The following is a 14,128-nucleotide window of genomic DNA, read 5'->3' on the forward strand; positions in this document are numbered from 1 at the left end:
CTAACTTTTGGTATTGTTGCGAAGTAAATGTTGAGCCTTTTATTATAGAATTTCAGGCCATTTAAATTTCTACCTTTTATATTTAAGGTCATTTAAAGCTCGGCCTTTTATTGTTGAATTTAAGAAAATTTGACGTTCTGCCTTTTTTGTTTATCTTTGTCTCTGTTATTATGAAATTTGAGGAACTGGTGATAGTGTGTAAGTGATGGAGTCTGGTGAAGCTGTGGTGAAGCTGTGGTGAAGCTGTGGTGAAGCTGTGGTGAAGCTGTGGTGAAGCTGTGGTGAAGCTGTGGTGAAGCTGTGGTGAAGCTCACTGGGAGGTCAGGAGGATACAGAGACGAGCTGGAGAGAGAGAGACTGTCGAGACAAAGCGTAGAGCTTTGTCTCGACAGTCTCGACAAGCTTCTCTTACAATTTTGTCTCTTGTTTTCATAACTATTGGGAGAAAAAATTTAAATATTTTATATGAAATAAAAAAATGAAATTTGGCAGTGGTCTGGCGTTATTTTTTTACGTTTTTCTTTTAATAATTTTTAGGCAGGTTTAATTTTTTTTTTTGTATCTAAAATTTAAGATTTTTGGGGGGCAAAGAAGACAGTTTGGCACCCCAGGTGGCACTCACAGCCTCGGTGTGGACGGGGTGCGTGGCGAAGATGAGAGCCGCTGAGAGGACGGTACCCTGGGGGAGGCGCAGCAGACGCAGTAGCAGCCGCGTCAGCAGCACGCAGACGCAGGAGTGCAGCAACAGGTTCACCGCATGGAACAACACTGGTCGCAACCCGAACAACAGGTGATTGATCCTGCAGGAGACACAGGAAGAAGGTTTGTTGTCAGGATTCATGGAGGTGAGTGTAGTGAGCTGAGATACTTGGTATATCTGTGGTGGTAGAGGAAGTATATTCAGTGGATGAAGGAGGGTAAAGGTATGAATGACTTCTATTGGAGGGAGAGAGAGAGACGACTATCATTTACATCTCACACTCAATGACAAGCATTTTTAAGCATACCATACCACGGGTGGGGTTAGAACCCACGATCAGAGAGTCTAATCGCAGGTTCTAACCCCACCCGTGGTACGGTTTGTTTCCAATCGTGTCATTACGATTTCGTGAGTCATGTTTAAGTATCTCTCACCACTGCATGAGAGTGAATATGGTCACAGTTCTTCCTCAACTGACCTCTTATTAAACCACTCCCCTTCCCCCACCTATATAGAACGCTGATTTGGTTGCACTGGAAATTACGGAGCCGTGACCTCCTGGTAACACTCCAGACACTGTATCATTCCTGAGTTATTTCCTTCAAAGTCGATGTCTTAGAACGGCTCCAAGAACAGAATCTTTGAGCCACGCAACTTCAAGTTAGTGTTCTTCATCTCATGGTATGAAATGGCCACTTTGACGATCTTCTTTACCTCATCCCCAAATCCAGTACCTGGGCCAAAAACTGCGCTATATCGTTTACTCATGCAAGAGAGGAATTGCCCACTGCCCTCGAGGGTTAATGTTTCAGTTTCAACAAGGAACTGAACACCGGCTTCCAGGCTGAGAGACTGATTGCCTCATCCTCCACTGTCTTCCTATATTTCTATACTGGACTGATAAAGATACGCAGGTGTTGCATATTTGCCTCATTCCTCATCTTGTCGGTATTGTATATCAATATTGTAAAAACTTCCTTCTGTGCCACTCTCAGGTATACTCTGGCAGGTTCACTTTCTTCCCATAAAACGCGAGCGATGATAATCCCTTCACAAAGTGATATTAACACTTATTTAAATAATAAGAAAGTTCTAACGGCTGGCGAGAAATTTATATCTTGAGGGAGAATTTTGACTATGGTAAAAAAACACAGATGCAACTAATGTGACATTTTACTGTGGCAACGTTTCGCTCTCCAGGAGCTTTCTGTATACCTTTGATCAAAGCGCCTTAAATATTTCACTATCAATATACGTCGATCAAGTGACGTCATTTAGTATGTCATCTCTCTCACCAGGCTATGACCATGCATGCTCTCTGTGCCTGACCTTTCCCAGTCTATATTTACTCTGCCTTTTTCAGTCTCTACATTGGAAGTCCAAAGCCCCAGTGAGTGGAAAGTTTTCATAAAAAATTCCCTAATGCTGTACTTGTGTCTTGTATCTCTAGTATAAGTCACTGCAGCAAGATGAAACTAACACCTTTATCGTACAGAAAGGTCGTCGTAAGCTCCTCTGTCCTATCTGCGGATTATTTGTGTATTGTAGCGTCTTAGTATACCTTAGCTACAACAGACAGGTAAAGGTGGCTCTTTGTAGAACAATAACATTCCGCAGGGCACTGAGCTCGACCATTGTAACTGTAGGGAGGTATTCCCATATAACCTACATGTTAGAAATTAAACAAGATTACGTTTAGCTCCGTCCTGGACTGGCATCACGTGAGACCATGTGTAAAGAAGTATTCTCAGACATTCCTCCTAAAACACTAAGGAACAAAACCTGACTAAAGTCAATGACCTACTACTTCGACCTTGACACGAAGTTTTGCCTCATCACTCTAAGACTTCCTATATCGTCTGACGGAACACTAACTGAAGTTTAATGGATATGTCATAATGACCCACAAGGAGTCTAGTACTCGCTGGCATCGACCACTCACGTCTAACGCACCCCCAGGAAGTCATTCCCTCCACGCACCCGAAGAAATCTACCTTTAATATGAAAGCACAAGGACGGGTGGAGGGGAGAGTAATCACAGGTTATCAATATTCGACAAAACACTACTGGTCTAAATTACAAGTGAGCGGAGAAGTTACAAGGGTTATTGGAGAAGATTTTTGTGAGCAACAGGTACGTATGACAGCTGGTGGAAGATGGCTCCTTCAAGGGCCTGCCCTGAAGGCCTCTTAGTTGAAATAATTTCAGACACTCTTCTCTACCTAGCATCAGAAATGGTTGCTTTCCATTTCCCAGGTGATTAATGACTTGAATATAATTGTAACATAGAGAGAGGAGGTATCAAATGACAGGTTCCCCCCTCAAGGTCCCATAACTCCTATAATTTCAACATTTGCTGCCTTTCTTTGTATATATGACCAAAACTAATATTTCCTTTTTTGCTTAAACAAGAGTGGATTTTTCTTGACTAATTTTTAAGTCTCTTTCATAAACAATAAACATAAATCGTGATGAAATGTAAAAAATGAACTAAAAAGTCTTATAACGTGAACACGAGAGAAAAAAAAATAACTGTAACGAAATAAATAACAGAAGAGAAACAGGTGACAACTTTCGTGTGGTTGCACTCACATCTTCAGTGGAAATCACGAATGCGCTCAGCTGTTTCACATATGTAACATTTTCTCATTGGTGCTATTTTCCATATATGCAGAATAAGCATATATCAGTTACTATCATTTTGAAGTGGAAAAGTACACAGAAAACGGAAAGTGGTCGGGGGCATATTTAGACGGGTATCATAAGAACGGATATTTCTCACGGTAGTGTGACTGGGGACGGATGCATCAAGGACAGACGCTTCTGTCAAGGAAAGGTTGATCACTTAGAAGCAGTTAAATTAATTTTGGTGGAGCTCTCAAAAGTTCATGAAGTCTTATAATTGCTTAAGACTGTCGGATGCTGTCCAGGAGACGAGCAAGTTGTGATTGAAGTGTCAGAACTAATAATTGGAGACGACACCTCTGTTTTGTTCCTGTTTATGTGTCTGCAGCTCGTTGTTCTGGTGATTTCGCAGTGTGTCGGGTGACACAGTGTGTCGTGTGATACAGTGTGTAGGGTGACAGTGTGTCGTGTGATACAGTGTCGTGTGATACAGTGTGTCGGGTGACACAGTGTGTCGTGTGATACAGTGTGTCGTGTGATACATTGTGTCGTGTGATACAGTGTGTCGGGTGACACAGTGTGTCGTGTGATACATTGTGTCGTGTGATACAGTGTGTCGGGTGACACAGTGTGTCGTGTGATACATTGTGTCGTGTGAAACATCACTATTTTCTTCCTGTCATTCGTGTAATCCCTCTCCCTCCCTGTTGATAAGATAGATAGATAGATAGATAGATAGATAGATAGATAGATAGATAGATAGAAAGATAAATAGATAGATAGATAGATAGACAGAGGGAAAGAGAGAGAGAGAGAGATGTGACAGAGTCTTCCTCTTATGCTGGTTATGTTGTGTCACCACCAGCATCATGTGTGGTATCACTCACCACCAGCATCATGTGTGGTGTCACTCACCACCAGCATCATGTGTGGTGTCACTCATCACCACCATCATGTGTGGTGTCACTCACCACCAGCATCATGTGTAGTGTCACTCACCACCAGCATCATGTGTGGTGTCACTCACCACCAGCATCATGTGTGGTATCACCACCAGCATCATGTGTGGTGCCACTCACCACCAGCATCATGTGTGGTATCACCACCAGCATCATGAGTGGTGTCACTCACCACCAGCATCATGTGTGGTATCACTCACCACCAGCATCATGTGTGGTGTCACTCACCACCAGCATCATGTGTGGTGTCACTCACCACCAGCATCATGTGTGGTGTCACTCACCACCAGCATCATGTGTAGTGTCACTCACCACCAGCATCATGTGTGGTGTCACTCACCACCAGCATCATGTGTGGTATCACCACCAGCATCATGTGTGGTGTCACTCACCACCAGCATCATGTGTGGTATCACCACCAGCATCATGTGTGGTGTCACTCACCACCAGCATCATGTGTGGTATCACCACCAGCATCATGTGTGGTGTCACTCACCACCAGCATCATGTGTGGTGTCACTCACCACCAGCATCATGTGTGGTGTCACTCACCACCAGCATCATGTGTGGTGTCACTCACCACCAGCATCATGTGTAGTGTCACTCACCACCAGCATCATGTGTGGTGTCACTCACCACCAGCATCATGTGTGGTGTCACTCACCACCAGCATCATGTGTGGTGTCACTCACCACCAGCATCATGTGTAGTGTCACTCACCACCAGCATCATGTGTGGTGTCACTCACCACCAGCATCATGTGTGGTGTCACCACCAGCATCATGTGTGGTGTCACTCACCACCAGCATCATGTGTGGTATCACCACCAGCATCATGTGTGGTGTCACTCACCACCAGCATCATGTGTGGTGTCACTCACCACCAGCATCATGTGTAGTGTCACTCACCACCAGCATCATGTGTGGTGTCACTCACCACCAGCATCATGTGTGGTGTCACTCACCACCAGCATCATGTGTGGTGTCACTCACCACAAGCATCATGTGTGGTATCACCACCAGCATCATGTGTGGTGTCACTCACCACCAGCATCATGTGTGGTGTCACTCACCACCAGCATCATGTGTGGTGTCACTCACCACCAGCATCATGTGTGGTGTCACTCACCACCAGCATCATGTGTGGTGTCACTCACCACCAGCATCATGTGTGGTGTCACTCACCACCAGCATCATGTGTGGTGTCACTCACCACCAGCATCATGTGTGGTATCACCACCAGCATCATGTGTGGTGTCACTCACCACCAGCATCATGTGTGGTATCACCACCAGCATCATGTGTGGTGTCACTCACCACCAGCATCATGTGTGGTATCACTCACCACCAGCATCATGTGTGGTGTCACTCACCACCAGCATCATGTGTGGTATCACTCACCACCAGCATCATGTGTGGTGTCACTCACCACCAGCATCATGTGTGGTGTCACTCACCACCAGCATCATGTGTGGTATCACCACCAGCATCATGTGTGGTATCACTCACCACCAGCATCATGTGTGGTATCACTCACCACCAGCATCATGTGTGGTGTCACTCACCACAAGCATCATGTGTGGTATCACTCACCACCAGCATCATGTGTGGTGTCACTCACCACCAGCATCATGTGTGGTGTCACTCACCACCAGCATCATGTGTGGTATCACCACCAGCATCATGTGTGGTGTCACTCACCACCAGCATCATGTGTGGTATCACTCACCACCAGCATCATGTGTGGTGTCACTCACCACCAGCATCATGTGTGGTGTCACTCACCACCAGCATCATGTGTGGTGTCACTCACCACCAGCATCATGTGTGGTATCACTCACCACCAGCATCATGTATGGTATCACTCACCACCAGCATCATGTGTGGTGTCACTCACCACCAGCATCATGTGTAGTGTCACTCACCACCAGCATCATGTGTGGTATCACCACCAGCATCATGTGTGGTGTCACTCACCACCAGCATCATGTGTTGTATCACTCACCACCAGCATCATGTGTGGTGTCACTCACCACCAGCATCATGTGTGGTGTCACTCACCACAAGCATCATGTGTAGTATCACTCACCACCAGCATCATGTGTGGTGTCACTCACCACAAGCATCATGTGTGGTATCACTCACCACCAGCATCATGTGTGGTGTCACTCACCACCAGCATCATGTGTGGTGTCACTCACCACCAGCATCATGTGTGGTATCACCACCAGCATCATGTGTGGTGTCACTCACCACCAGCATCATGTGGGGTATCACTCACCACCAGCATCATGTGTGGTGTCACTCACCACCAGCATCATGTGTGGTGTCACTCACCACCAGCATCATGTGTGGTGTCACTCACCACCAGCATCATGTGTGGTATCACTCACCACCAGCATCATGTATGGTATCACTCACCACCAGCATCATGTGTGGTATCACTCACCACCAGCATCATGTGTGGTGTCACTCACCACCAGCATCATGTGTGGTGTCACTCACCACCAGCATCATGTGTGGTATCACCACCAGCATCATGTGTGGTGTCACTCACCACCAGCATCATGTGGGGTATCACTCACCACCAGCATCATGTGTGGTGTCACTCACCACCAGCATCATGTGTGGTGTCACTCACCACCAGCATCATGTGTGGTGTCACTCACCACCAGCATCATGTGTGGTGTCACTCACCACCAGCATCATGTGTGGTATCACCACCAGCATCATGTGTGGTGTCACTCACCACCAGCATCATGTGTGGTATCACTCACCACCAGCATCATGTGTGGTATCACTCACCACCAGCATCATGTGTGGTGTCACTCACCACCAGCAGCATGTGTGGTATCACTCACCACCAGCATCATGTGTGGTATCACTCACCACCAGCATCATGTGTGGTATCACTCACCACCAGCATCATGTGTGGTATCACTCACCACCAGCATCATGTGTGGTATCACTCACCACCAGCATCATGTGTGGTGTCACTCACCACCAGCATCATGTGTGGTGTCACTCACCACCAGCATCATGTGTGGTATCACTCACCACCAGCATCATGTGTGGTATCACTCACCACCAGCATCATGTGTGGTATCACTCACCACCAGCATCATGTGTGGTGTCACCACCACCAGCATCATGTGTGGTATCACTCACCACCAGCATCATGTGTGGTGTCACTCACCACCAGCATCATGTGTGGTGTCACTCACCACCAGCATCATGTGTGGTGTCACTCACCACCAGCATCATGTGTGGTATCACTCACCACCAGCATCATGTGTGGTATCACTCACCACCAGCATCATGTGTGGTGTCACCACCACCAGCATCATGTGTGGTATCACTCACCACCAGCATCATGTGTGGTGTCACCACCACCAGCATCATGTGTGGTATCACTCACCAGCAGCATCATGTGTGGTATCACTCACCACCAGCATCATGTGTGGTATCACTCACCACCAGCATCATGTGTGGTGTCACCATCACCAGCATCATGTGTGGTATCACTCACCACCAGCATCATGTGTGGTATCACTCACCACCAGCATCATGTGTGGTATCACTCACCACCAGCATCATGTGTGGTATCACTCACCACCAGCATCATGTGTGGTGTCACTCACCACCAGCATCATGTGTGGTATCACTCACCACCAGCATCATGTGTGGTATCACTCACCACCAGCATCATGTGTGGTATCACTCACCACCAGCATCATGTGTGGTATCACTCACCACCAGCATCATGTGTGGTGTCACTCACCACCAGTATCATGTGTGGTATCACTCACCACCAGCATCATGTGTAGTGTCACTCACCACCAGCATCATGTGTGGTGTCACTCACCACCAGCATCATGTGTGGTGTCACCACCACCAGCATCATGTGTGGTGTCACCACCAGCATCATGTGTGGTGTCACTCACCACCAGCATCATGTGTGGTGTCACTCACCACCAGCATCATGTGTGGTGTCACCACCACCAGCATCATGTGTGGTATCACTCACCACCAGCATCATGTGTGGTGTCACTCACCACCAGCATCATGTGTGGTATCACTCACCACCAGCATCATGTGTAGTGTCACTCACCACCAGCATCATGTGTGGTGTCACTCACCACCAGCATCATGTGTGGTATCACCACCAGCATCATGTGTGGTGTCACTCACCACCAGCATCATGTGTGGTGTCACCACCAGCATCATGTGTGGTATCACCACCAGCATCATGTGTGGTGTCACCACCAGCATCATGTGTGATGTCACCACCAGCATCATGTGTGGTGTCACCACCAGCATCATGTGTGGTATCACCACCAGCATCATGTGTGGTGTCACCACCAGCATCATGTGTGGTATCACCACCAGCATCATGTGTGGTGTCACCACCAGCATCATGTGTGGTGTCACCACCAGCATCATGTGTGGTGTCACCACCAGCATCATGTGTGGTATCACCACAAGCATCATGTGTGGTATCACCACCAGCATCATGTGTGGTGTCACCACCAGCATCATGTGTGGTATCACCACCAGCATCATGTGTGGTGTCACCACCAGCATCATGTGTGGTGTCACCACCAGCATCATGTGTGGTGTCACCACCAGCATCATGTGTGGTATCACCACCAGCATCATGTGTGGTATCACCACCAGCATCATGTGTGGTGTCACCACCAGCATCATGTGTGGTATCACCACCAGCATCATGTGTGGTGTCACCACCAGCATCATGTGTGGTGTCACTCACCACCAGCATCATGTGTGGTGTCACCACCAGCATCATGTGTGGTATCACCACCAGCATCATGTGTGGTGTCACCACCAGCATCATGTGTGGTGTCACCACCAGCATCATGTGTGGTGTCACCACCAGCATCATGTGTGGTGTCACCACCAGCATCATGTGTGGTATCACCACCAGCATCATGTGTGGTGTCACCACCAGCATCATGTGTGGTGTCACCACCAGCATCATGTGTGGTATCACCACCAGCATCATGTGTGGTGTCACCACCAGCATCATGTGTGGTGTCACCACCAGCATCATGTGTGGTATCACCACCAGCATCATGTGTGGTGTCACCACCAGCATCATGTGTGGTGTCACCACCAGCATCATGTGTGGTATCACCACCAGCATCATGTGTGGTGTCACCACCAGCATCATGTGTGGTGTCACCACCAGCATCATGTGTGGTATCACCACCAGCATCATGTGTGGTGTCACCACCAGCATCATGTGTGGTGTCACCACCAGCATCATGTGTGGTATCACCACCAGCATCATGTGTGGTGTCACCACCAGCATCATGTGTGGTGTCACCACCAGCATCATGTGTGGTGTCACCACCAGCATCATGTGTGGTGTCACCACCAGCATCATGTGTGGTATCACCACCAGCATCATGTGTGGTGTCACCACCAGCATCATGTGTGGTGTCACCACCAGCATCATGTGTGGTATCACCACCAGCATCATGTGTGGTGTCACCACCAGCATCATGTGTGGTGTCACCACCAGCATCATGTGTGGTATCACCACCAGCATCATGTGTGGTGTCACCACCAGCATCATGTGTGGTGTCACCACCAGCATCATGTGTGGTGTCACCACCAGCATCATGTGTGGTATCACCACCAGCATCATGTGTGGTGTCACCACCAGCATCATGTGTGGTGTCACCACCAGCATCATGTGTGGTGTCACCACCAGCATCATGTGTGGTGTCACCACCAGCATCATGTGTGGTGTCACCACCAGCATCATGTGTGGTGTCACCACCAGCATCATGTGTGGTGTCACCACCAGCATCATGTGTGGTGTCACCACCAGCATCATGTGTGGTATCACCACCAGCATCATGTGTGGTGTCACCACCAGCATCATGTGTGGTGTCACCACCAGCATCATGTGTGGTGTCACCACCAGCATCATGTGTGGTGTCACCACCAGCATCATGTGTGGTGTCACCACCAGCATCATGTGTGGTGTCACCACCAGCATCATGTGTGGTGTCACCACCAGCATCATGTGTGGTGATGGGAGGGGCAGTGAGCTTGTAAGTCAACACCGAAAAGTTGCAGGAAAAAAAAGGAACGATGTTTCGCACAGAACGAACTTCATCAAGTTAAAGCTTTTGAAGTCTTCAGGTGATAATGTGATATAGGAGCCTTAATATTTGTGTGTGTGTGTGTGTGTGTGTGTGTGTGTGTGTGTGTGTGTGTGTGTGTGTGTGTGTGTGTGTGTGTGTGTACTCACCTAATTCACCTAATTGTACTCACCTAATTGTGGTTGCAGGGGTCGAGACTCAGCTCCTGTCCCCGCCCCTTCACCGACCGCTACTAGGTCCTCTCTCCCTGTGAAGGCTTACTCAGCCCTGTAACAACTTCAGACAGTATTACCCAGGCTGGCTCCTCCTCAGGAAAATTAGTGAATAGAAAAAGAAATAATAACAGACAAACATAAACACTTTATTATATAGAAAATATAAAATATAAAACACTTAAATATGAAATATTAATCCTACATTAAAGAAAATGAAAAATGAAAAATGTAAATGATAACTGAATTCAACGCTAATATATATAGGGGTGTCTGGTGTTGGTGACACTGAGTGTTGTTGAAATCGTAGCAGTTGCTGATGATAGGGGGTTACAACCCACCGGTTCGTTCTTCACAATATAGCCTTGAGTATTCTATCCCGATGACAGGAAAGCAGGTTCTTTACCGCTACAATGATGAGGGGTTACGTCCTGCAATTTCATACAGGTGCACAGGTAATTAAATCCAAAAAGGGGAAGTCTCAGGACGTTAGTCCATCTCCATCAGTTCTGCTCGTTGATTGGCAGGTGACCCTCTCTGTCATCCAAGCTGGAAAGATAGACAGGTTACCCACTGCTTAAGAAATCACTCTCCATGATAAGTACAATACCTAAAAGATGTGGTGATTATTACAACAGTCAACTTAGAGCAAGACTGAAAGGACTAAGTTTATTATTGGTCAAAAGTGAAGCTTTCAACCAATAAATCCACTAGAATACAAGGCAGGCATGTACTTACAGTAGTGCTGGGAGCTGTGAGTCTAGTGATTACTGTTTGGACCGGAGCCCCACACGTCCCCTTTCGGGGGGGGAAGGAAGAAGGAGGGGAAGGGATAGTGGGAGCTAGACTGACCCTACCTTAACAAGCAGCCGGCAGTTCATGATAAGTACAATACCTAAAAGATGTGGTGATTATTACAACAGTCAACCTAGAGCAAGACTGAAAGGACTAAGTTTATTATTGGTCAAAAGTGAAGCTTTCAACCAATAAATCCACTAGAATACAAGGCAGGCATGTACTTACAGTAGTGCTGGGAGCTGTGAGTCTAGTGATTACTGTTTGGACTGGAGCCCCACACGTCCCCTTTCGGGGGGGGGGGAAGAAGGAGGGGAAGGGATAGCGGGAGCTAGACTGACCCTACCTTAACAAGCAGCCGGCAGTCAAACTATCACTTTCGGGGTGGGGGAAAAAAGGTGGGAATAGCGGGAGCTTGACTTACCCTACCTTAACAAGTAGCCAGCAATGAAACTATTGTTACTATATACTCCCTCTCTACTCCTATCTATTGAACTTTTCCCTCACACTCCCCCTACTCCATGAGCTTTATCATACCTCGTCTTAAGACTATGTATAGTTCCTGCCTCCACTACATCGCTTGCCAGACTATTCCACTTCCTAACTACTCTATGACTGAACATGTGTGTGTGTGTATGTGTGTGTGTTTTACTGTGGTTGCAGAACACAGTTTTTTGGGGGAAACTGCGTATCAACAGGCTAGGGATCCTACTCTGTTGGGGAGGACCTGCCTTAGCAATGCCTCGAGGTCCCTATTTTTGAGACCTGCCTCTATACCGCGTGTGGGTCTTTATTTTTGAGAGTTTCCCTTACACCTTTCACAGTTCTTACTAGTTTGGAATTATCTTTGTTCAAGCAGGAAAACCTCAACGAAACAACGTTCACCATCGCTCAGTCAGTCACTGTTTTGCCAGAAGTGTGTCAACATTACCATTTAGACGATCCTACAGTTTTAGCATCCTCCCCCACTGCTCCTTCAGAGTGCAGGCTCCTCCCTGCCTAACATTAGGACCCAAGTTCAGCTAACCGGTTTCTTTGAACACCTTCATAAGTTACCTTGTTCGCACCCCAACAGCACGTCCGTCAAACACCGCTCGTCACCATTCACTGCTGTCTAGAACTCTCACACACGACTGCTGGATGGTCAAGCTCTTAAAAATCAAAGCCTCATTTAACCCTCCCTCTAACCGTTTCTGGGACAACCCCTACCCCTCCTACCATCCACCCCAAATTTATACAACCTCTTCATCATTCTATCCCTCTTCTCCCTCTCTACATACCCAGGCCACCTCAACAACCCCTCCTCACCCCTCTGAATTATACTCCTGGTCTCCCTACAATGCCTTTGAATTTTTGTTCTCTGAATTCTTTACACGATATTCACACCACACATTGCCCTCGAATATGATAGGTATCTCCACTACCTCCAGCCTCCGCCACGCAACAACCTTCAAAACAAATGCTTCACAACCCTATAATAGTTATCCTATTCCGGTACATTTTCTCTTTTTGCCTCCATAGATTTCTTTCGTTTTCATAAATGCATAAACATGCCACCCACTGTTTTTTTTCTCCTCATCTGTTCTATAGTTCACATCGTCTTTCATAGAACCATCTATTGATATGGACACTCCCACATATATAAATATATCTGGTTTTTCCACACTTCCTTTCCATCATCCGATATTCGCTCTATCATGAAATAGACTTTTTGTTACCCTTTATCTTGCTCTTCTCTACGCTCACGTTTAGTTTCCTTCTTTTACATACTTTCCCAAATTTATCTACCATCCTTAGCAACTTGTTTTCGCAATCCCCAAAAGAACTGTGTCATCAGCAAAAAGCAACCGGGATAACTCCTACTTTGTATTAGTTCCAACATCTTTCAATCCCGCACCCGTTCCTAATACCTTAGTATTCATTTCTGTCATAAACTCCCATCTATCTTAGACCTACTTTCATCGGGGAATAGTCCCGCGCCCTCCTACATACCCTAACCTTAGCCTCACTCTCTACTGAAAGTCTAAATTGCTTATAGTAGCCTACCTCCTCTTTCATACATTTGCGATTTCTGCCTCAAGCCGTCGTAGCTCTCATAAAAATTAACACCAGCAATATACAAGGCTCCATTCCTCTTAATAAGCGCCACTTTCATTATGATAGAAAAAAATTGGGGCAACTCCAGCGTGAAAAAATGTAATGTTGAAATTGTCTGCATGGTGTAAAGTCCAGCAGCTAGACTCTAATGCTGAGGTGTCCAACATCACTGTTGACAACATGCTAGCATGTAGCGTTCAGGTCATCTGTGACTTGTAGCGTTCAGGTCATCTATTTTAAGATTGTTGCTTAGATAATCCTGTAGCTATTATTGTTTTGCTCAGATAGTCCAGAGGTTTCCTCGTACTCTCTGAAAAACAAGTAAAACAAGCGGTGTTCCAAGCGTGAGAGAGGGAAGTCACATCTATGGGGGTAGGAGGCGCGACCAAGTATCCTGCTCCATCTGTGTTTATCGGCGACAGCACCAGCTCTAGAGCATTTTAAGCGACTCGCATCATTTTATCGACGGCTTAGGCAGAGCCTTGTCCTATTTTTCTCTAGAAATTTGGACTTTGTAGCCACGGCGTCATCCTGGGGTCCACTGGTAACGTGTGCACCTCAAGACCAGCCCTACGGCACCTCAGGACACCCCCCACCAGTCTCCCCC

The 14,128-nt window shown here is 46.9% G+C and overlaps 1 protein-coding gene across 1 annotated transcript in view; it reads right to left on the minus strand.

The window, feature by feature from the left end:
• LOC128687862 (protein O-mannosyl-transferase TMTC1) overlaps nt 1-14,128 on the minus strand; it is a 53,916-nt gene that overhangs the window by 29,596 nt on the left and 10,192 nt on the right. The window contains exon 2 of the mRNA XM_070083836.1: nt 623-800. Within this exon, the coding sequence (XP_069939937.1) occupies nt 623-800 (178 nt within the window). The remainder of the gene's footprint in view (nt 1-622; nt 801-14,128) is intronic.

This window comes from Cherax quadricarinatus, chromosome 10, assembly GCF_038502225.1.
Source record: "Cherax quadricarinatus isolate ZL_2023a chromosome 10, ASM3850222v1, whole genome shotgun sequence".
NCBI lineage: Eukaryota > Metazoa > Arthropoda > Malacostraca > Decapoda > Parastacidae > Cherax > Cherax quadricarinatus.